General features: G+C 38.2%; 1 protein-coding gene across 3 annotated transcripts in view; it reads left to right on the forward strand.

Annotated features, from left to right (window-relative positions):
- The window catches only part of CAMKMT (calmodulin-lysine N-methyltransferase), a 407,707-nt gene that overhangs the window by 356,951 nt on the left and 29,068 nt on the right, over positions 1-21,688 (forward strand). For 2 of the 3 annotated variants that reach the window (XM_068565063.1, XM_068565065.1), the window contains exon 7: positions 3,836-3,902. The exons of the other annotated variant lie outside the window; for it this stretch is intronic. In XM_068565063.1, the coding sequence (XP_068421164.1) occupies positions 3,836-3,902 (67 nt within the window). The remainder of the gene's footprint in view (positions 1-3,835; positions 3,903-21,688) is intronic. 3 annotated transcript variants of the gene reach the window in all.

The following is a 21,688-nucleotide window of genomic DNA, read 5'->3' on the forward strand; positions in this document are numbered from 1 at the left end:
AGTAATAAGCACATTTAAGACTATTTCACAGCATTTAAATTAACAAATATTGCCACATCAGTGAGGTGCAATGAAACTAAAGGTAGCATAAACCAAGAAAGTAATGCTTTGTGAATCACAGTGTTATTATTTTAAAAATACCTTCTTGCTTAAAGAACAATGCCAACTCTCAAAAATGTATTGAATATATGCAGCTACTGATAAATATAGTAATCACTAATTGCAGGAGGAGGCTAATATTTTAAACAAGATTTATATATAATTAGCTTAATTATATTTATGTATATAACATATATATAATTTGTTCAAATAACTATTATTATACAAACATGTATATATATATACATATATATATTTTTTTAAGGATAAAAATCAACTGAAACAAAATTAAGATGGATCCCCGCTCTTGAACCATGCTTTGTTTGAAGAGAAAATCTAGTTATAGAGTCCTGATTTCTTTTAGTCACAAGCATATATCCTAGAGCTCAGAAGTCCAGGTGCCCACTAGGAGACTGAAGGTGATTGCTCTGTATCTATTTAATCAGAAATCACATTAAGGCTTTCTTTGCACCCAGCATCTCCCACTGGAGTCTTCCAGAAGGCGGGTACATTCAGAGAATAGGATTTGGTCCATGCTGTTGAACACTATCCTGGACAGATTGACTCGATTTGATTGAATTTCCTTTATTACCCTGAAGTGACACAGAAGAATGAGAAAATCTGTTATTGGACACAGCGCCAGCCAGAGGAACCACCTCAGAATCTGACCTAAAGTAAAGGGTAATCAAAACTACGATGAGATATCATCTCACATTGGTCAGAATGGCCATCATCAAAAAATCTAAAAACAATAAATGCTGGAGAGGGTGTGGAGAAAAGGGAACCCTCTTGCACTGTTGGTGGGAATGTAAATTGATACAGCCACTATGGAGAACAGCATGGAAGTTCCTTAAAAAACTAAAAATAGAACTACCATACGGCCCAGCAATCCCACTACTGGGCATATACCCTGAGAAAACCATAATTCAAAAAGAGACATGTACCACAATGTTCATTGCAGCACTATTTACAATAGCCAGGACACAGAAGCAACCTAAGTGTCCATCAACAGATGAATGGATAAAGAAGATGTGGCACATATATACAATGGAATATTACTCAGCCATAAAAAGAAACGAAATTGAGTTATTTGTAGTGAGGTGGATGGACCTAGAGTCTGTCATACACAGTGAAGTAAGTCAGAAAGAGAAAAACAAATACCATATGCTAACACATATATATAGAATCTAAGAAAAAAAAAAAAGGGTCATGAAGAACCTAGGGGTAAGACGGGAATAAAGACAGACCTACTAGAGAATGGACTTGAGGATGTGGGGAGGGGGAAGGGTAAGCTGGGACGAAGTGAGAGAGTGGCATGGACATATATACTCTACCAAATGTAAAACAGATAGCTAGTGGGAAGCAGCTGCATAGCACAGGGAGATCAGCTCGGTGGTTTGTGACCACCTAGAGGGGTGGGATAGGGAGGGTGGGAGGGAGGGAGACGCAAGAGGGAAGAGATGTGGGAACATATGTATATGTATAACTGATTCACTTTGTTATAAAGCAGAAACTAACACACCATTGTAAAGCAATTATACTCCAATAAAGATGTTAAAAATAAATAAATAAATAAATAAAGTAAAAGGGAGCAGAATATCAAAATATATCTCTTAAGGCAATATTTTAATATACTATGGCCATTTTTTCTCTTGGTACTTGTTTTAATATAAAAAACACCTCCTAAACCACAAAATATATTTCCTTCCCAGTTCTAAAAATAAAGCAGCCTAAGTACTGCTGTGAATTTTTTCATTAAAAAACATTGCTTCTAGAATATAAATACATATTCTTGCTTCAGCCTGGCCACCTGGACTCACAGTTTTATAAATTGTATAAAAGTATATAGTGTTAAGATGTTTACTAAAAATTATTAATAGGTTTTCTGAGTTATATAATTTAACTTCCCTGTGACTATTTTATAAAAAGTATTACCTCCACTAACAAAATAATATGTTTGGCTTGATAGATTAGTCATGTACTCATACGACGCTACAGGTGTACCGAGCACATTATGGCATGTGGTTTGGATGTCATGGAAACGCCGAGAAGGGTGTGGCCATAGTGTGGGGGAACTTAATCAAAACCAGTTGTCAGCTGACTCTTTACTAATTTTGTTCTTCTCAGAATAAAGACGTCAGCTGTCCTTTTCTACAAGACATTTCATTTAGAAGACTTTCCTGAAATACTTTCTTCCTGAAATAGACAAAACTGTAGGCCGATGTGTCATTTTAGTTAATCAAAACAAGTAGGCAAATTAGTCTCTTTTATTTTTTTAATGAATGTAATTTAACGGTATTTAATTTGCATACAGGAAAGTTCACCCAGGGGGGAAAAAAAAAAAAAAAGTCTGCATTATAGCACTTTTGTAAACCTCAACAAAGCCCTTCATTAGGAGACCTAATTGATTTTTCCTACCCACTCCTGGGGGAAGAAAGCTATCACAGTACCTGCTTATTCACTCAGAGAAGAAATGGGTGTGCCGGGTGTTTCAAGCAGAGATTTAGGTTAAAATGTCCTGTGGCTCTGTTCTTGCAGGGAGATCTTGGCCAGTGCTTGCTTTGAGCATTCAGGAAATCTGTTTTTCTGAGCAATAGGGGAACGTCGCTTGTCTGCTTGGTCACCTCCCCATGGGCCCAATTTAGTTCAGCTTGCAACCTTCACTGGAATTATTTTATTTCTTGTTTATTTAAGCCTTGCTTTATTCCAAAAGAGGGATTTTAAGCCTTCTTACAGTGACACACAGAATATACCATATAAAATAAAGGAGAAAGCGAGGGCAGTTGGACAGTAGAAAGCCAGGAAAACATCATGAAGGCAGGAATAGGACCGGTAGAGAAAAGATGTGCCATAGAGCACTTGTAGTTGTTCAGCTTAGATCATCCATTTGGCTCTGAGTTGCACAAGGACCAGAGCAAAAAGAGAAAGAGGAGCAGTTATAAGATTTACAGTGTCCAGAAGTTGAAGCAAAACTAGTTGATCTGAAGTCCAGTTTCTCCCAGTGTTGAAACCTGACATGATTTCTCCCACGGGTCCTCATGAAGATGGCGCTCTGTGCTCTAATGGACCAGCTCCTCAAAACATGGCTTCAGTAAATATGGCTCTTTTTGTACAAGTCCTTACATGTCAGCAGATGGCCACGGGCCAAACTGTAAGTCTGTAAAGACAGTTCTTCAAGGCGACTTTCACTGAATTTTCTTTTTCAGTAATTAGTTTTCTCTGAGATTCTCCAGCCTTTCTCCATCTTTCTCTTCTCACTTCCCCCCAGGTCTTTCCCTGCTGCCCATCCTCACTCTCCCCACTGGCATTTAGGAGATTGAAAATACTTCAACTTGGAGAGTCTCAGAAGACTGCCCTTGCCCTCCCCACTGACGGAAAGAGGCTCACCTTGGGGCTTCTAGCTCTTTTAAGCAAGTGGGGCCTGGCACCTATGGTACAGTCATCTTCCCTGACCAGTGCTTATCACCCTGGGCCTTGCCAATGTGCTCCCTGAATGTATATTTCACAGGTGAGAAAACTACAGTCCAGGGAATTAAAAGAGCTTGCCTGTGACAAGTAATTCAACATTTGCTGGCAGAGCCAGGGCTACACCCTTCTCCTCCTGCCTCACACGCTACAGCCCTTCTCACCATGCTGATCCCGCATACGATAAGAATATCGTAGTGTTTGTGGGCCTCTTTCTGGTTGGGAGTCAGTTGACAATCACTGCAGAAGCTTTCTTAACTGTGGCCTATAGATGTGAGAGACATCATCACAAGGAATCAGACGGCGGGTGTGTTTAAGACTGGGAACATATCAAGCTGGTAAGATACCTTTTTGCATTAAAACACTCTGGTTGAAACTGCTTTTCTCAGTACTACGGATGATTATTAAAACTAACAATAGCTAATATTTATTAAACACTTACTGTGGGTCAGGCACTGTTTTAAGCACTTTAAAAGTATCTTATTTAACGCTTACAAGAACCTGTAATGAAGCAGGCAGGCGTTTTCATTACCTACAATTAATAGATGAGAAAAACTGAAGATAACTATGTTAAACACTGGGTTGGGAATGATTTAAGGATTGAGAGGGTACAGTATGAGGTTGGGAGAAGCCCAGCCTGGGACCGTCTTGTGAATGGCTCTATTTCACTGGTTCTCAACCTGGTGGAGGGGGGCAATTTTGCCCCAGGGGACTTTTCTATTGTTATACCTGGGGCAAGGTGGTTGCTACTGGCATCTAGTGGATAGAGGCCAGGGGTGCCGCTAGGCCTGCGCAAGACAGCCCCACGCCCCTCCCCCCAGCAAAGAACTCTCTGGCTCAAAATGTCGATAGAACCAAGATTGAGAAACCCTGTTCTGTTTCATGGTTTTAAAATAGTCTAGGTATCCATTCCCTTTTAGATTCTGTTCCTTCTTATCCAAAGTAGGGGAATTGCTTACCCTCAACCAAAACAATGGTGTTTCCTGTGATGCTACATTTTAATTTTGCCCTGTTGGTATGGACCTAGAGGAATAAGTAATCATTTAGTAGTTTTCACAAGAAATATCTGTATCTGTGTATTTTTCCTTCATGTGTTTAACCACAGACATTATTGGAAGAACAATCTAAGTTTTAATTCATTCTTTAATTACTGTTAATCTGTCATCCTTTGACATTTTGAGTTTTCTCTATGTTTGAGGATGCTTTCCCACCCCAAACTGCTCAGCTTGCAGGGGAACAAAGGTGGATGAACAGCAACAATGCTTAAAAACTAAAGTGGAAAACATACTGGTATGAGGATATGGAGTAGCAATAACTTTTTTTTTTCTTATATTAACTTGTGAATGTAATGGGTCCATATACGAATTTTTGAATCCTGCATTAGAATGTTCACAGTAGGCTGATGGCACAGGGGGCGGTATGCTCTGTGTTTCTCAAATAAATGAGTAAACCAGTTCTGTTTCGCAGAAAACCTCCAGTAGGTCCACAGAAAGAGGAATCTCTTACCTGGGTATTCTTCATTCTTAGGACAGCTTTTATTCCACAGTGCAGACTGCCATACCCTTCTGTGGAAGACTTCATTTTTGGATGTGATTTTCAACCTGGTCTTTTAGTTATCAATCAAAAACACATTTTCTATGTTGTCCTCATTTACATTTATTTAATGCTTAAGGTCATTTGTGACCATTTGAGTGTATTTCAGCATATGGAATCAGGGAATAATAGATTTCAGCATCATGCTGTGAAGAGAGATTGTGTTTTTACAAGACATAATGTTGTTTACTGGGTGTTAATAATCGCTAATTAATAAACATATCTAGGATTCTAAAATGTTGCATTTTGAGGAACAAAAATGTCAGGTGTTTAAATTATGGAGTGCAATAGTATTTTCTGTCATCCCTTCATAAAATAATGAAGTTACATAAAGAAGCAAAATGTCATTGTTCAACACAGGATAGATCCAAAATGCCTTTGTTTCTATTTATTCTCAAAAATGCTATTTCTAATATATTGTTCTGAGATGTACCTGGACATATAGTCTGTATGTCAGTAGTCGTACAGAAACTTCCAAGATGAGGGGTTTTTTTTCTGTCTGTATTTCATATTAATTGTGGTCAGTTTCTTTTTTAACCACTGTAAGCATTTTGTCCAAAGTCTACGAAAGCACGTTGCCAGGAAACAGGTGGATGAGTCAGTCCTTGAAATGCCTTGATCTCATATTAAGGAGCTACTTGACCACTTAACCTTCAAGAAGCTAAGAGGAAACTGCCAACCAATGATGTAATAATCAGCATTCCCCTTCTATCCACTGCTTTCCCACCCATAACCAGTACAATATGATGAAAGCATTAGCTCCATGTGAGAAGAAATAAAAGGAAACCGTTCACAAAAGAGCTGAGATATAGTTCAATATTCTTTTTTAGTGCCTGAATGCATATGCAGAATTTCTCCTCCAAATTGGAGGTGTGGAATAACAGTAGCGACAGATAACTAAGAGGTATTTACCATAGCTACAAAGCCCACACGTGAGCCAAATATTTCTGCTATTAAAAAGCGCTTCAAAGCTTGGCATGAAGTTTGTAATAGCTGAATGTCTTCTGTGACTTCATTTGCAAAGATGTAAAAGCAGAAAGGAAAATCGTGGTATGAGAACTGTGAACCTCGGAAATGGTGTTTTTTTAAAAAAAAAAAAGAGAGAGAAGGCACCCAGAAATTTGACTGGCACCCCAAGCTCCTGTTCCCCCTGCTCTGCCAGTGTTCTCAGGAAGCAGCATTCCTCCTGCTACCAGCCTCTTCCTACAGGGCAGACCCAGTTGATGAGTGGCCTGAAACTTATTTTGAGGGCCCTCTTTAGGAGAATGAGTTCGATTATACGTTACTTTGGCAGATTTTACAGAAGCATACAGCCATGTGAACCCATCACTGGGGCTGCTTGTGGGCCCGGGAAGGGGCCTGTGAGAGGGAGGGGGCCCCAATGATAGGCTTCATTAGCTTGACAGTAAATCCATTCCTGCTCTCATAACCACCAGCAGCCTTGCCTAGAATAATGCTCTTGCCTTCCAAACTCTCTTATTCCCTCTGTTCCATTTTAATCTGAGTGTGATTGTTGCTAAAGATGAAAGATGTGTTTGCAAAAGCCTGGAAGCTTTAGCCTTGGCTAAGAAAGATCTAGGATGCACATATATGAAGGATATAGCCGTTACCTCTCACAGATCTAAATACAGTCATTTGATGGTTCATTAGTTGGCTCATCCATGCAGCCACCTATCAACTTAACTAATATACCCAAGGTATTCTGCCTTCGAGAACGTAAATACAAAGTTATAGCAAATAACTCTTGAACAAAGAAAATCATGCTACTAAATATAGCTAGAGTTTGGTGAAAGAACAAGGATATTTACAGCTTCTCAATTGTTAGGTTTATCTGAAGCTGTCTTCAAACCTGTGACTGTCTAATAAAGAACCATTCAGAGCTTTTGATGTCTGCATATTTCTAGGTGTTCCAGAATTAGTGAATGGCGTCATTCTCTGGTTAATAGTAGATAACAGTTACAATATTTTAAAAAATCGATTAAATATACCCTGCTGTGATATTAAAAGTAAGTTTCTACTTAAGAAAAGAGTTTATCTTTGTGTGAAAATTCTAGTGAATTTAGACCTGTGACTTTTTTTATTATTCTTTAATAAACCATTAATTTTAATAAACTGTGGAACTCATAATAACTTTTAAGACTGTTTTATAACCCAAATTTTACCTTTATGTGGGCCCCCAGGATTGACTGTTGGCTCCATTGCCCTACTGCTTTTTAAGGTTTATGTCTTCTTGGAGGCTCATTTTCCTTTAGACATTAAATTGGGGATGTGAAAAATGATTTAAGAATGTAAATCCCAACCAAGGGGGATAAAATTCCTGACTTATTCAGGCCTTCTGCAGTCTGCCCTCACTTTCCTCACTCTCTTCATTCAGTGTAGATTCTACTGCTCCCCAACATACACCCTCTCCTTGGGTCACCCAAGCCTCTTCACTCTTCTCCAACACATTTGGTCCTCCCCATCTCTGGTCTTTGCCAGTCTTGTTTCCCTCTTCCTTATCCATCTAAATCCTTTCTTCTAGGGTGGCTTAATTACCATTTCCTCCTGCCTTCTCAGGAGGCAGCTTGCCCTAATCTTTTCCTTCTTTTAACTTCTGTTGGCCCTAGAATAGTCCCCCAGAAAACATGGCATATTCTCTCATTATTCAAAGTGTGTTGTCTATTTTCATGTTCATTGGTTCATTCATTTCTTGGTAAATATTTCAGTCACCTTCTGTCTGCCAAGTACTGTTTTGGGTTGCTAGAGATGTAGTGATGAACAAGACTGAGAAAGTCCATGCCTTCTTAGAGTTCACATTCTAGCAAGGGAGACATAATTTTTTTAAAGGGAAGGACTCTACTTAATATGTTTTTATATTCCCTGAAGCAATTAGTACACTTTATCCCTGTTATAGGAAAGGTTTTAAGATTTGTATTTGGAGCACGTTTTGAAAGACATGATAAATGACATGATAAATGAAAGATAGGATAAGATATGAATCCACAAGGCTTATGGGACCAAACAGTTTTTAATAGAAGAAAGTCAAGCTCTAGAGATTCAGACATCAGTTTATATATCAGATAGCTGACTTTCATTTCAGGATAGGCTTCTTCTCAGGCATGCACATATAGTGTCTGTAGACACTGACATTGTGAGTAGGCATTTATCTGTCCTTTGTCAGGTTGAAGAGGAAGGTTAGAAGAAGGTAACTGAGATAAGAAAGCTGAGGGCTCTCTAGAAATTTTCTGATAAAATATACCTGTTAGTGAGTTTTGCTAGAGTCATGGTAACAGAATCTCAAGAACTGCTGAGAATTCTAGAAATGCCACAGTCCTGTTTCCTTCTGTTGCTATCTTGGATATGGGAAAATGAAATACCTAAGTGTACTTTCTATTACTAACATTTTTTATTTGCTTGACACATTTATAGAAGGGCTTGTATCCCTACTATTTAGTGTTTAGTGTTTCTTCACTGAAGAAACCAGCTCCCACAGGGTGAATGTTACCCAGTTTTAGATATTGTGCTAGAGTTCTCCTTTTTGTGTTTATATGAGCCAGATTTTAAAATTTGGGGGGCATGGTATTTTTAGGGGCCCTCTTAAACTGCAGCAAATTAAAAATTAAGGCCTTTTCTTATAGAACAATTTGTGTTCACTCTTTGGACATGCCGATCCTGACTTTTTATCAAGGTCAAAATCTCACTACCAAAAATTGGCCAAGTTCTATATTGATAGCCAGGTGTGCATGTCAGACTACTGCGTCCTCTGTGAAAATGCCTTCCAGTTTTAACAGAAAAATCCCTCCTTCATAGAAATTTATATCACAGAACGTACATATCAAATAAAAATGTCTTAATTTTCAAAGGAGTTCCTCACTTTAAAATGGACAAGGGGGAAATCTTTAAAAATTTTTTTGGAGAATGCCCATATGAGAATCCATTGCTAAAAAATAATTTATTTTTTATTTTAATAATGGACATGATTTATTTTCAGTATTTGGCTACTATAAACAGTGCTGCAGTGAAATGTATCTGTACATAAACTGTACATTTGCAAGTAAGTGTATCTACAGAGCAGATTTTCAGAAGTAGACTTTGTCTGTTCATGTGGCCTTATCAAACTGTGTAAATTACTAAAGTTTGTAATATATTATCATATCTGTTAAGACTAGTCTCTTGCCATTATTCTTTCTTCCTAGAATATTCTAAAATCATGTTGGTATTTGTATTATGGTGACATTTTCATTGTGACTGAAAAAATATATATGAATTAATTTACTAAGACTTGACAGCTTATGCCTCTGAGTCTTCTATTCAAGAACAGGAAGTTTTCTTTTTAAGCTTTTTTAGGTGTTTCACTAGCATTTAAAATGTTTCGTCATTTCTCTTGTTAAGTTTATTTTTAGAAACTACCTTTTTTGTTTCTTTTATAAATGAGATCTTTCATTATATTTTATAACTGGTTATTATTTGTATGTATGTATATAAAGAAAGCTATAGGGTTTTGTATAGCAAATGTTTAGTCACCTCAATGAGTTATTATTTCTAATACCTTGTCAACTTATTCTCTTGAGCTTTCCAAATAAACAATCACATCATCTGCAAATGATGGGAATTTTGACTTCTTTCTGATTCTTGTATCTTTTTTCTTCTCTTGTATAATTTTATTGGATAAAAAAAAATCCCAGAATGATATTAAATAGGTATCTTTGAGTCTGGCTTTGTTGGGAATCCTCTGGTGTTTCACCATTAAGTATGCATTAGCTTTTGAGTTGAAATAGAAATGATATTTTCTATCTTGTTAAGGACTTTTTTTTATTGATTCCTGTTTTTAAAAGATTTTACCATAAATAAATATGGAGCTTTAGCAGATGTCTTTTCATCACGTATGGAGATGATCAAATTGTTTTTCTTATTTCAACTATAAGCTCTACAAATTATTCTGATACTAAAGTTTGAGAACTTCTGCTCCAGATGATCATTTCTGTGATTCTGAACTGACTTTAAAGCTGATCCCATCCTCTGGCTTTATGTTTTTGTTTGTAACTTAGCCGAAATAAACTTATTTCAGAGTCCAAAAGGAAGACAGATTTGCCTAACATTTGGACCGCCTATGTTGGTGACCAGTGTATTCTACACTGGTTAAGGAGGACTGGTAAACAGTTTTGAGATCTTGGAATGAAAGACGCTAATTAATTTTTTTACTAATTATATTTGCCATTTCAAATATCTCTGATTCTATGATTATGACTAGTCCAACTTGTGTTGTTCATTTCAATGCAATAAAATGTAATTTAGCACCTGATACATGTAAGGCACTGTGATGGGCCCTTTAGGGTTACAAAGATGAGTAAGTTGACGGTTTCTGCCTTAGGAAGCTCAAGATATGCAGGCAGATGAGAGATAGACACTTGCCCCGCCAGCAAGATGTAAGAAGAGTCTGCTCTCATTGGGTGATTCATGATGTGTAGAAAGAGACAAGCAGCCAATTCAAGGTGGGGGGATCTGAGAAAGCTTTATGAAGGAGGTGGCTGTTGGGCTTTGGTTTAGCAAATGAAAGGCAAGGGAAGAAAAGCAGCTGAAGAGGGCATTCTAGGTATGAAAAGCAGGGAGGACACAATCAAAGGCATAGAAGTAGGAAAGACGTGTCTAGGCAAATTTAGTTATCTAGTGTGATGAATGGGGAGAGGCTAGAGGCCACAGACCATTTAGGAAGTCATTGCATTGGGGCAGAGGGGGAGGTGAATGGGACAGATCGTGTAAAGGGACTTCTAAGGTGTCGGGCAAGGTTCTATTTCTTGATCTGACTGGTGGTAACAAGGGTATTTGCCAAATAATACTTAGTTAAGGCATATGTTTATTTCACCTGGCTTTCTCCTTCAGTGTCTTATTTTACAATAAAAAGGGTTTTCTGTTTGTTTGTTTGTTTGTTTGTTTGTTTTAAAGGCTTCTCAGTGATTCCAGAGAAAGGGAAAGAGGTAGTCCGGGCCTGAATGAGAATGGAAAATGGTGAACAAAGAGGGGACCCATTCTGGAGAAGTGACCGTGTGTGGGAAATAAAGAATACAGAAGAGTAGTAAGAGACAGCAGTTTGGGGCATGCTGCATTTGAGGCGGTGCAGAACATAAACCTGTATTTGCTTTGTGACAATAACTAGCAAGCCGGTGAAGAATAAAGGTTCAAATCTCAGGAAAGTGTTGTGCTAGAAGTTTTGGAGATCAAAATCAAGAGATAAGAGCAGAACTATGGAAACTAGAGCGTCAGAAGAGAAGATGGCCAAGGACAGCATTTTGGGAAATGACTATGTTTCAGGAGCAGAGTAATAGGGGCCTGGAAGGGATACTGAGAAAGGACTGGAGACAGGAAGGCTGGTTCAGGGTGGCGTGGTATAATACTGCTTCTTAGCGGAAGCAGGTCCAGGATCGGGTGATCAGCAGTGTCAGCTGCTGCAAACTGCTGGAGGTCAAACAAATTGCAGAGCAGTTCTAGTGACTGTTGTGAGAAAGGTCATACTGCCAGGACAGGTGAAGCAACGAGAGTAGGCTATTCCTGTGAGATGTTGATGACAAAGGGAAGGAGGGAAATAGGATGTGGACTAGAGGGAAGCAGAGTTGCAGGAGGAGTTGGGCATGTTGGCAGGCATGCCAATACAGCTGAGGAAGAAGAAATAAGTATGATGGGGGCCAGTATTTGATGGAGCAAGGGCCTAGAGCAGTGCTTCTCTAAGTAGGGCCTCCAGACCAGTAACATCAGCATCACTCGGAAATTTGTTAGAAATGCAGATTCACAGGCATCTCAGTTTGTCTCACTCCAGACATACTGAATCAGAAACTCTGGGATTAAAACCCAGCAATCTGTGTTTTAACAAACTTTCCGAGGATTCTGATGCATGCTCAAGTTTGAAAATCACTGACTTAGAGGAAAGAGGAAGGAGTGGTTTTATCCTGCCCATAGGTTGGGAGGTGGTTCTCTCTGACAGGACGAGTGACCCTACTTAGAAAAGATGCAGAAGAAGAAAAAGATGATATCAGATAATCCCAGGCTCTCAGTAAGGTCATCTGCTGAGAAATTTTTTTCAGTGTGAATTTTAAATCACAAGGTAGGAGTCCTATCAGAAATTGACTTGGCTTTGCGTTTCAGGTTGAAACTCCAACCTCAAAGCCAGAATGAAAAGATGTAAGTTAGTGCAAGAGTAAGGGAAGGGAAACTAATATTTATTGAGCAACTATAATACACTTTTATATACCCTGTCTTATTCAGTTCATTATCGTTGTGCAATGCAACCATTACTGTCTCTTTTTTATATTTGAGGGTATCTCTCAGCTTCACTGGCTTGTAAGTGGTGGAGCTGATATTTGAACTCAGAGCTTTCTAGCTGCAAAGCCCAGTATTCTTTCTACTGTATTATACCTGTTAAACTTACCAGGTTTGACATGCCTATCGCTATTAAGATATTTAAAGCATGAGGAATCCTACAATGATTATTGGTTTTATATTTCTACCTGTAGAATGGTACTTTGCTTTGTAAGGCATTTCGAACAGAAATAAGATTTTGACATTGTGATGAAATAAAATGGAGACACATACATTTTACTTTAGTGTCAATATAATTACAAGTAAGATGTTGACATGATTTGGGTGTTTGGTCAAACCATCCTTTACATGTCTTTATATATGAATGTTATGCCTTAGATTGTAAAGCTCATATGGGGCAAGGGACCTAGTTATATGTATGTGTATACCCTGCTGTCTTTCAGAAAGCATTTTCTTTTTAATTTTTGGTTATGGTGAAATTGGTATCCAATAAACTGTATGTATAATTTTATGTTTTGAAATTTGTATACACCCTAGAAACCATCACCATAATTGAAATGCTAAACATGTCTATCACCCCCTGCCCCAAAGTGTCCTCTTGACCCCGGGTAGTCCCTCCTTTCTGACCCTTGAAGTTTCCTCCCTTTCTAGGAAACCACTGATTTGCTTTCCCTTACTCTATATTAGTTTATATTTTCTAGAGTTTTAAATAAATGAAATCATTCAGTATGTGCTTTTTTTTTCAGTGTTCCTTCAGTCAGTAAAATTATTTTAACATCACCTATGTTATTGCATGTATCAATAGTTCTTTCCTTTTTATTCCTGAGTAGTCTCCCATTATATGGCTAAACCTCAATTTTTTTATCCTTTCACCCATTGATGAACTTTGGGTTGTTGCCAGTTTCGGGCTGTTACAAGTAAAGCTGTTATGAACATTTCTGTAGATGGATATGTGCTTTGCATGGGTATATACTTTAACTTCTCTAGGGTAAATACCTAGGAGTGGAACAGCTAGATCATATAGAGGCATATATTTAACTTTTAAAGGAAGCTGCCAAACTGCTTTCGAAAGTGGTTATATTTTATATTCCTCTCAGTGGTATCAGAGAGTTCCATTTCTCCACATTCTCCTCAACTCTCAGTGTGGTCAGTCTTTTAAATTATAGCCTTTCTAACAGGTGTATAGAGGTATCTCGTTGGGGTTTTAATTTGAATTTCCCTAATGACTGATGATGTTGGATACCTTTTCACATGCTTATTTGCCACTTTTGTATCTTCTTTGGTGATGAATCTATGCAAATGCCTTACCCATTTTTTAAAAAATTGGGTCTCTTATTTTCTTATTCTTAACATACTCAGAGTTCTTTATATGTTCTGGATATAAGCTCTCTATCAGATATATGATTTGCAAAAATATATGATATTTTCTCCCAGCCTGTGGCTTGTCTTTGCATTCTCCTCCTAGCATCTTTTAAAGTGCAGAAATTTTTAAGTTTAATGAAGTCCAGTTTACCAATGTGTCCTTTTATGGATCATGCATCTTGTGTCATATCAAAGAAATCTTTTCGGCCTGTGTGCATGTGCGTTGCATGATGCCGGGGCACAGTCTCTTAGCTCCAGAATTGCTTGGAGAGGGTTTAGGAAGGTGATGGGGACTTTGAATTTGGAACCTCCATGTGGCTGTCAGGGTCTTGGTGCTCTGGATGGGTGTCAGACCTGAGCCTCTGAGGTGGGAGAGCCAAGTTCAGGACACTGGGCCACCAGAGACCTCCCGGAACCACATAATATCAATCAGCGAAAGCTCTCCCAGAGATCTCTGTCTCAACTCTAAGGCCCAGCTCCACTCAACGATCAGCAAGCTTCAGTGCCGGACACCCCATGCCAAACAACTAGTAAGACAGGAACACAACCCCACCCATTAGCAGAGAGGCTCCCTAAAATCATAATAAGTTCACAGACACCCCAAAACACACCACCAGACGCGGTCCTGCCCACCAGAAAGACAAGATCCAGCACCACCCAACAGAACACATGCACCAGTCCCCTCCACCAGGAAGCCTACACAAGCCACTGAACCAACCTTACCCACTGGGGGCAGACACCAAAAAGAACGGGAACTACGAACCTGCAGGCTGTGAAAAGGAGACCCCAAACACAGTAAGTTAAGCAAAATGGGAAGACAGAGAAATACACAGCAGATGAAGGAGCAAGGTAAAAACCCACCAGACCAAACAAATGAAGAGGAAATAGGCAGTCTACCTGAAAAAGAATTCAGAGTAATGATAGTAAAGATGATCCAAAATCTTGGAAATAGAATGGAGAAAATACGAGAAACGTTTAACAAGGACCTAGAAGAACTAAAGAGCAAACAAACAATGATGAACAACACAATAAATGAAATTAAAAATTCTCTAGAAGGAATCAATAGCAGAATAACTGAGGCAGAAGAAAGAATAAGTGAACTGGAAGATAAAACAGTGGAAGTAACTACCGCAGATCAGAATAAAGAAAAAAGAATGAAAAGAATTGAGGACAGTCTCAGAGACCTCTGGGACAACATTAAACACCCCAACGTTCGAATTATAGGGGTCCCAGAAGAAGAAGAGAAAAAGAAAGGGACTGAGAAAATATTTGAAGAGATTATAGTTGAAAACTTCCCTAATGCGGGAAAGGAAATAGTCAATCAATTCCAGGAAGTGCAGAGAGTCTCATTCAGGATGAATCCAAGGAGAAACACACGAAGACACATATTAATCAAACTATCAAAAATAAAATACAAAGAAAAAATATTAAAAGCAGCAAGGGAAAAGCAACAAATAACATAGAAGGGAATCCCCATAAGGTTAACAGCTGATCTTTCAGCAGAAACTCTGCAAGCCAGAAGGGAGTGTCAGGACATATTTAAAGTGATGAAAGAGGGGCTTCCCTGGTGGCACAGTGGCTAAGAATCCGCCTGCCAATGCAGGGGACACAGGTTAAAGCCCTGGTCCGGGAAGATCCCACATGCTCGGAGCAACTAAGCCCGTGCACTGCAACTACTGAGTCTGCACTCTAGAGCCCATGATCCACAACTACTGAAGCCCACAAGACTAGCAACTACTGAAGCCCACACGACTAGAACCCGTGCTCCACAACAAGAGGAGCCACCGCAATGAGAAGCCCGCAAACCGCAAAGAAGAGTAGCCCCCGATCTCCTCAACTAGAGAAAGCCCATGCACAGCAACGAAGACCCAACGCAGCCAAAAATAAATAAGTAAAATAAATTAATAAAAAATAAAGAAGTAAATAAGTAAAGTGATGAAAGGGAAGAACCTACAACCAAGATTAGTCTACCCAGCAAGGATCCCATTCAGATTTGATGGAAAAATTAAAACCTTTACAGACAAGCAAAAGCTAAGAGAATTCAGCACCACCAAACCAGCTTTACGACAAATGCTAAAGGGACTTCTCTAGGCAGGAAACACAAGAGAAGGAAAAGACCTACAATAATAAACCCAAAACAATTAAGAAAATAGTAATAGAAACATACCAATAATTACCTTAAATGTAAATGGATTAAATGCTCCAACCAAAAGACATAGACGGGCTGAATGGATACAAAAAGAAGACCCATATATATGCTGTCTACAAGAGACCCACTTCAGACCTAGGGACACATACAGACTGAAAGTAAGGGGATGGAAAAAGATATCTCATGCAAATGGAAATCAAAAGAAAGCTGGAGTAGCAATTCTCATATCAGACAAAATAGCGTTTAAAATAAAGACTATTACAAGAGACAAAGAAGGACACTACATAATGATCAAGGGATCAATCCAAGAAGAAAATATAACAATTGTAAGTATTTATGCACCCAAAAGAGGAGCACCGCAATACATAAGGGAAATGCTAACAGTCATAAGAGGGGAAATCGACAGTAACACAATAATAGTAGAGGACTTTAATACCCCACTTTCACCAATGGACAGATCATCCAAAATGAAAATAAATAAGGAAACACAAGGTTTAAATGATACATTAAACAAGATGGACTTAATTAATATTTATAGGACATTCCATCCAAAAACAAAAGAATACACTTTCTTCTCAAGTGCTCATGGAACATTCTCCAGGATAGATCATATCTTGGGTCACAAATCAACCCTTGGTAAATTTAAGAAAATTGAAATTGTATCAAGTATCTTTTCCGACCACAATGCTATGAGACTAGATATCAATTACAGGAAAAAAGCTGTAAAAAATACAAACACATGGAGGCTAAACAATACACTATTAAATAACCAAGAGATCAATGAAGAAATCAAAGAGGAGATAAAAAAAATACCTGAAACAAATGACAATGAAAACACGATGACCCAAAACCTATGGGATGCAACAAAAGCAGTTCTAAGAGGGAAGTTTATAGCAATACGATCCTACCTCAAGAAACAAGAAAAATCTCAAATAAACCTAACCTTACACCTAAAGCAATTAGAGAAAGAACAACAAACCCCAAAGTTAGCAGAAGGAAAGAAAGCATAAAGATCAGATCAGAAATAAATGAAAAAGAAATGAAGGAAACGATAGCAAAATCAATAAAACTAAAAGCTGGTTCTTTGAGAAGATAAACAAAATTGATAAACCATTAGCCAGACTCATCACGAAAGAAAGGGAGAAGACTCAAATCAATAGAATTAGAAATGAAAAAGGAGAAGTAACAACTGGCACTGTAGAAATACAAAGGATCATGAGAGATTACTACAAGTAACTATATGCCAGTAAAATGGACAACCTGGAAGAAATGGACAAATTCTTAGAAAAGCACAACCTTCAGAGACTGAACCAGGAAGAAATAGAAAATATAAACAGACCAATCACATGCACTGAAATCGAAACTGTGATTAAAAATCTTCCAGCAAAAAAAAGCCCAGGACCAGATGGCTTCACAGGCGAATTCTATCAGACACTTAGAGAAGAGCTAATACCTATCCTTCTCAAACTCTACCAAAATATAGCAGAGGGAGGAACACGCCCAAACCCATTCTACGAGGCCACCATCACCCTGATACCAAAACCAGACAAAGATGTCACAAAGAAAGAAAACTACAGGCCAATATCACTGATGAACATAGATGCAAAAATCCTCAACAAAATACTAGCAAACAGAATCCAACAGCACATTAAAGGATCATACACCATGGTCAAGTGGGGTTTATCCCAGGAATGCAAGGATTCTTCAATATATGCAAATCAATCAATGTGATAAATAATATTAACAAACTGAAGGAGAAAAACCATATGATCATCTCAATAGATGCAGAAAAAGCTTTTGACAAAATTCAACACCCACTTATGATAAAAACCTTCCAGAAAGTAGGCATAGAGGGAACTTACCTCAACACAATAAAGGCCATATATGACAAACCCACAGCCAACATCCTTCTCAATGGTGAAAAACTGAAACCATTTCCACTAAGATCAGGAACAAGACAAGGTTGCCCACTCTCACCACTATTATTCAACATAGTTTTGGAAGTTTTAGCCACAGCAATCAGAGAAGAAAAAGAAATAAAAGGAATCCAAATCGGAAAAGAAGAAATAAAACTGTCACTGTTTGCAGATGACATGATACTATACATAGAGAATCCTAAAGAGGCTACCAGAAAACTACTAGAGCTAATCAATGAATTTGGTAAAGTTGCAGGATACAAAATTAATGCACAGAAATTTCTTGCATTCCTATACACTAATGATGAAAAATCTGAAAGAGAAATTAAGGAAACTCTCCCATTTACCATTGCAACAAAAAGAATAAAATACCTAGGAATAAACCTACCTAGGGAGACAAAAGACCTGTATGCAGAAAACTATAAGACACTGATGAATGAAGTTAAAGATGATGCAAACAGATGGAGAGATATACCATGTTCTTGGATTGGAAGAAGCAACATTGTGACAATGACTATACTACCCAAAGCAATCAACACATTCAGTGCAATCCCTATCAAACTACCAATGGCATTTTTCACAGAACTAGAACCAAAAATTTCACAATTTATGTGGAAACACAAAACACCCCTAATAGCCAAAGCAATCTTGAGAAAGAAAACCGGAGCTGGAGGAATCAGGCTCCATGATTTCAGACTATACTACAAAACTACAGTAATCAAGACAGTATGGTACTTGCAGAAAAACAGAAATGTAGATCAATGGAACAGGATAGAAAGCCCAGAGATAAACCCATGCACATATGGTCACCTTATCTTTGATAAAGGAGGCAAGAATATACAATGGAGAAAAGACAGCCTCTTCAATAAGTGGTGCTTGGAAAACTGGACAGCTACATGTAGAAGAATGAAATTAGAACACTCCCTAACACCATACACAAAAATAAACTCAAAATGGATTAAAGACCTAAATGTAATGCCAAACACTATAAAACTCTTAGAGGGAAACATAGGCAGAACACTCTATGACGGAAATCACAGCAAGATCCTTTTTGACCCACCTCCTAGAGAAATGGAAATAAAAACACAAATAAACAAATGGGACCTATTGAAACTTAAAAGCTTTTGCACAGAAAAGGAAACCATAAACAATACGAAAAGACAACCCTCAGAATGGGAGAAAATATTTACAAACAAAGCAACTGACAAAGGATTAATCTCCAAAATATACAAGCAACTCATGCAGTTCAATATCAAAAAAAAAAAACCAACCCAATCAAAAAATGGGTGGAAGACCTACAGAGACAGTTCCCCAAAGAAGATATACAGATTGCCAACAAACACATGAAAGGATTCTCAACATCTCTAATTATTAGAGAAATGCAAATCAAAACTATGATGAGGTATCACCTCACACCAGTCAGAATAGCCATCATCAAAAAATCTACAAACAATAAATGCTGGAGAGGGTGTGGAGAAAAGGGAACCCTCTTGCACTGTTGGTGGGAATGTAAACTGATATAGCCACTATGGAGAAGAGTATGGAGGTTCCTTAAAAAACTAAATATAGAACTACCATACAACACAGCAATCCCACGACTGAGCATATACCCTGAGAAAACCATAATTCAAAAAGATGCATGTACTGCAATGTTCATTGCAGCTTTATTTACAATAGCCAGGACATGGAAGCAACCTAAGTGTCCATCGACAGATGAATGGATAAAGAAGATGTGGCACATATATAGAATGGAATATTACTCAGCCATAAAAAGAAACGAAATTGAGTTATCTGTAGTGAGGTGGATGGACCCAGAGTCTGTCATACACAGTGAAGTAAGTCAGAAAGAGAAAAACAAATACCGTATGCTAACACATATATATGGAATCTAAGAGAAAAAAAAAAGGGTCATGAAGAACCTAGGGTTAAGATGGGAATAAAGACACAGACCTACTAGAGAATGGACTTGAGGATGTGGGGAGGGGGAAGGGTAAGCTGGGACGAAGTGAGAGAGTGGCATGGACATATATACACTACCAAATGTAAAACAGATAGCTAGTGGGAAGCAGCCACATAGCACAGGGAGATCAGCTCGGTGTTTTGTGTTCACCTAGAGGGGTGGGAGAGGGAGGGTGGGAGGGAGACACAAGAGGGAGAGGATATAGGGATATATGTATACGTATAGCTGATTCACTTTGTTATACAGCAGAAACTAACACACCATTGTAAAGCAATTGTACTCTAATAAAGATGTTTAAAAAAAGGAAATCTTTTATTTTATTTTATTATTATTTTTTTCTAACATCTTATTAAACATCTTTGGCCTTCATATCTACCTAATCTACACATTCTATTCAGAGAACAACTTAATGTAGGGACCTCTGTTTCTTTAGTGCCTTCTGTGTGCCAGGCTCTCTGTTAGGTATATCCATACACAATCCATTCAAATGACATATTTATTGAGCAGCTATTATGTGACAGGGACTGTTCTAGGTAGTGGAAATACATCATGGTATAAAACAGATTTTAGAAATCTCTGTCCCTAGTGTGCTTCTACTGGAGAAAGAGAATTTTAAAAATTAATAATTTATTTATATAGCATATTAAATGGTAATAATTGCTACAGAAAAATAAAGAGCAGGTTAAGGGGGTTCAGGAGTACTGGAGTGGAAATGAATGATTGCAGTTTTAAGTAGAATGGTCAGGGTAGGCAGCTCTGAGAAGGTAAAACAGTCAAGCAAACTTGAAGGAGGTAAGGGAACAAGCCATAGGGGTATCTGGAAGAGGAGCATTCACACAGAGGAAGCAGCCAATTTAAAGGCCCTAAAGCAGAAGTGTATGACTGGTGTATTCAAGAAATCATAAGGAGATAAGTGTTGCGAGAGCAGGGGGGAGAGGAATGGGAGATGAGGTCAGAATGGTAACTGGATTGCACAGGGTCTTATAGGTCATTGTAAAGACTTTTTGGCTTTTACTCTGAGTGAAGAGAGGAGCCATTACAAGGTAGTAAATAGAGAAGGCTCACAATTTGATGTCCATTTTAGAAGGATCACTCTGGCTACTCCCTTGAGCAGAAATTGTAGGGTTATAGCAGAGAGACCAATTAGGAGACTATACAATAATTCAGATGAGAGATGATGGTATTTTAGACCAGGGTGGGAGCATTGGAGATAGAGAAAAGATGGATTTTGACATATTTCGAAAGTAGAACTGACTGCATTTCCTGGCATATTCAACGTGGGGTGTAAAAAAAATTAGGAGTCAAGGATATAGGCAAGGTTTTTGGCCTGAGCAACTGGAAAGATAGAATTAACAAGATGAGAAAAACAGTTAATGATATGAATTTGGGGAAAGATGATGAGGAATTCAATATTAGAGATATTAAGTTTGAGATGTCTATTAGACATCCAAGTGGAAATATTAAAATAAAAAGTTGGACATATGAATCTGGAGCTCATGGGAGAGGTGCAGGCTGGTAGGTCAGATAAGATGAAGACTAAAAACTGAGCTGAATTTAGCAATGTGGAGACCTTTGGAAAGTTTGACAAGAGCATTTTTGGTGGAACAGTGGGGACAAAAGCCTGATTGGGAGAAGAGAATTTGAAAATAGATTTTAAACAACTTTTTCATGGAGTTTTGCTGCAGAGGAGGAATGAGGAAATGGAGCAATAACCAGAAGGGAGGATAGAGCAAAGAGAGGATATTTTAAGAGGGAAAAATAGCTGCTTGAATGTTTGAATACTGATGGAAATAATCCAGTAGAGAGGAAAGAACTGATAATATAGGCTAGAGAAGGAAGAATTGCTAGAGCTGT

The sequence above is a fragment of the Eschrichtius robustus genome, chromosome 15 (genome assembly GCF_028021215.1).
Source record: "Eschrichtius robustus isolate mEscRob2 chromosome 15, mEscRob2.pri, whole genome shotgun sequence".
NCBI lineage: Eukaryota > Metazoa > Chordata > Mammalia > Artiodactyla > Eschrichtiidae > Eschrichtius > Eschrichtius robustus.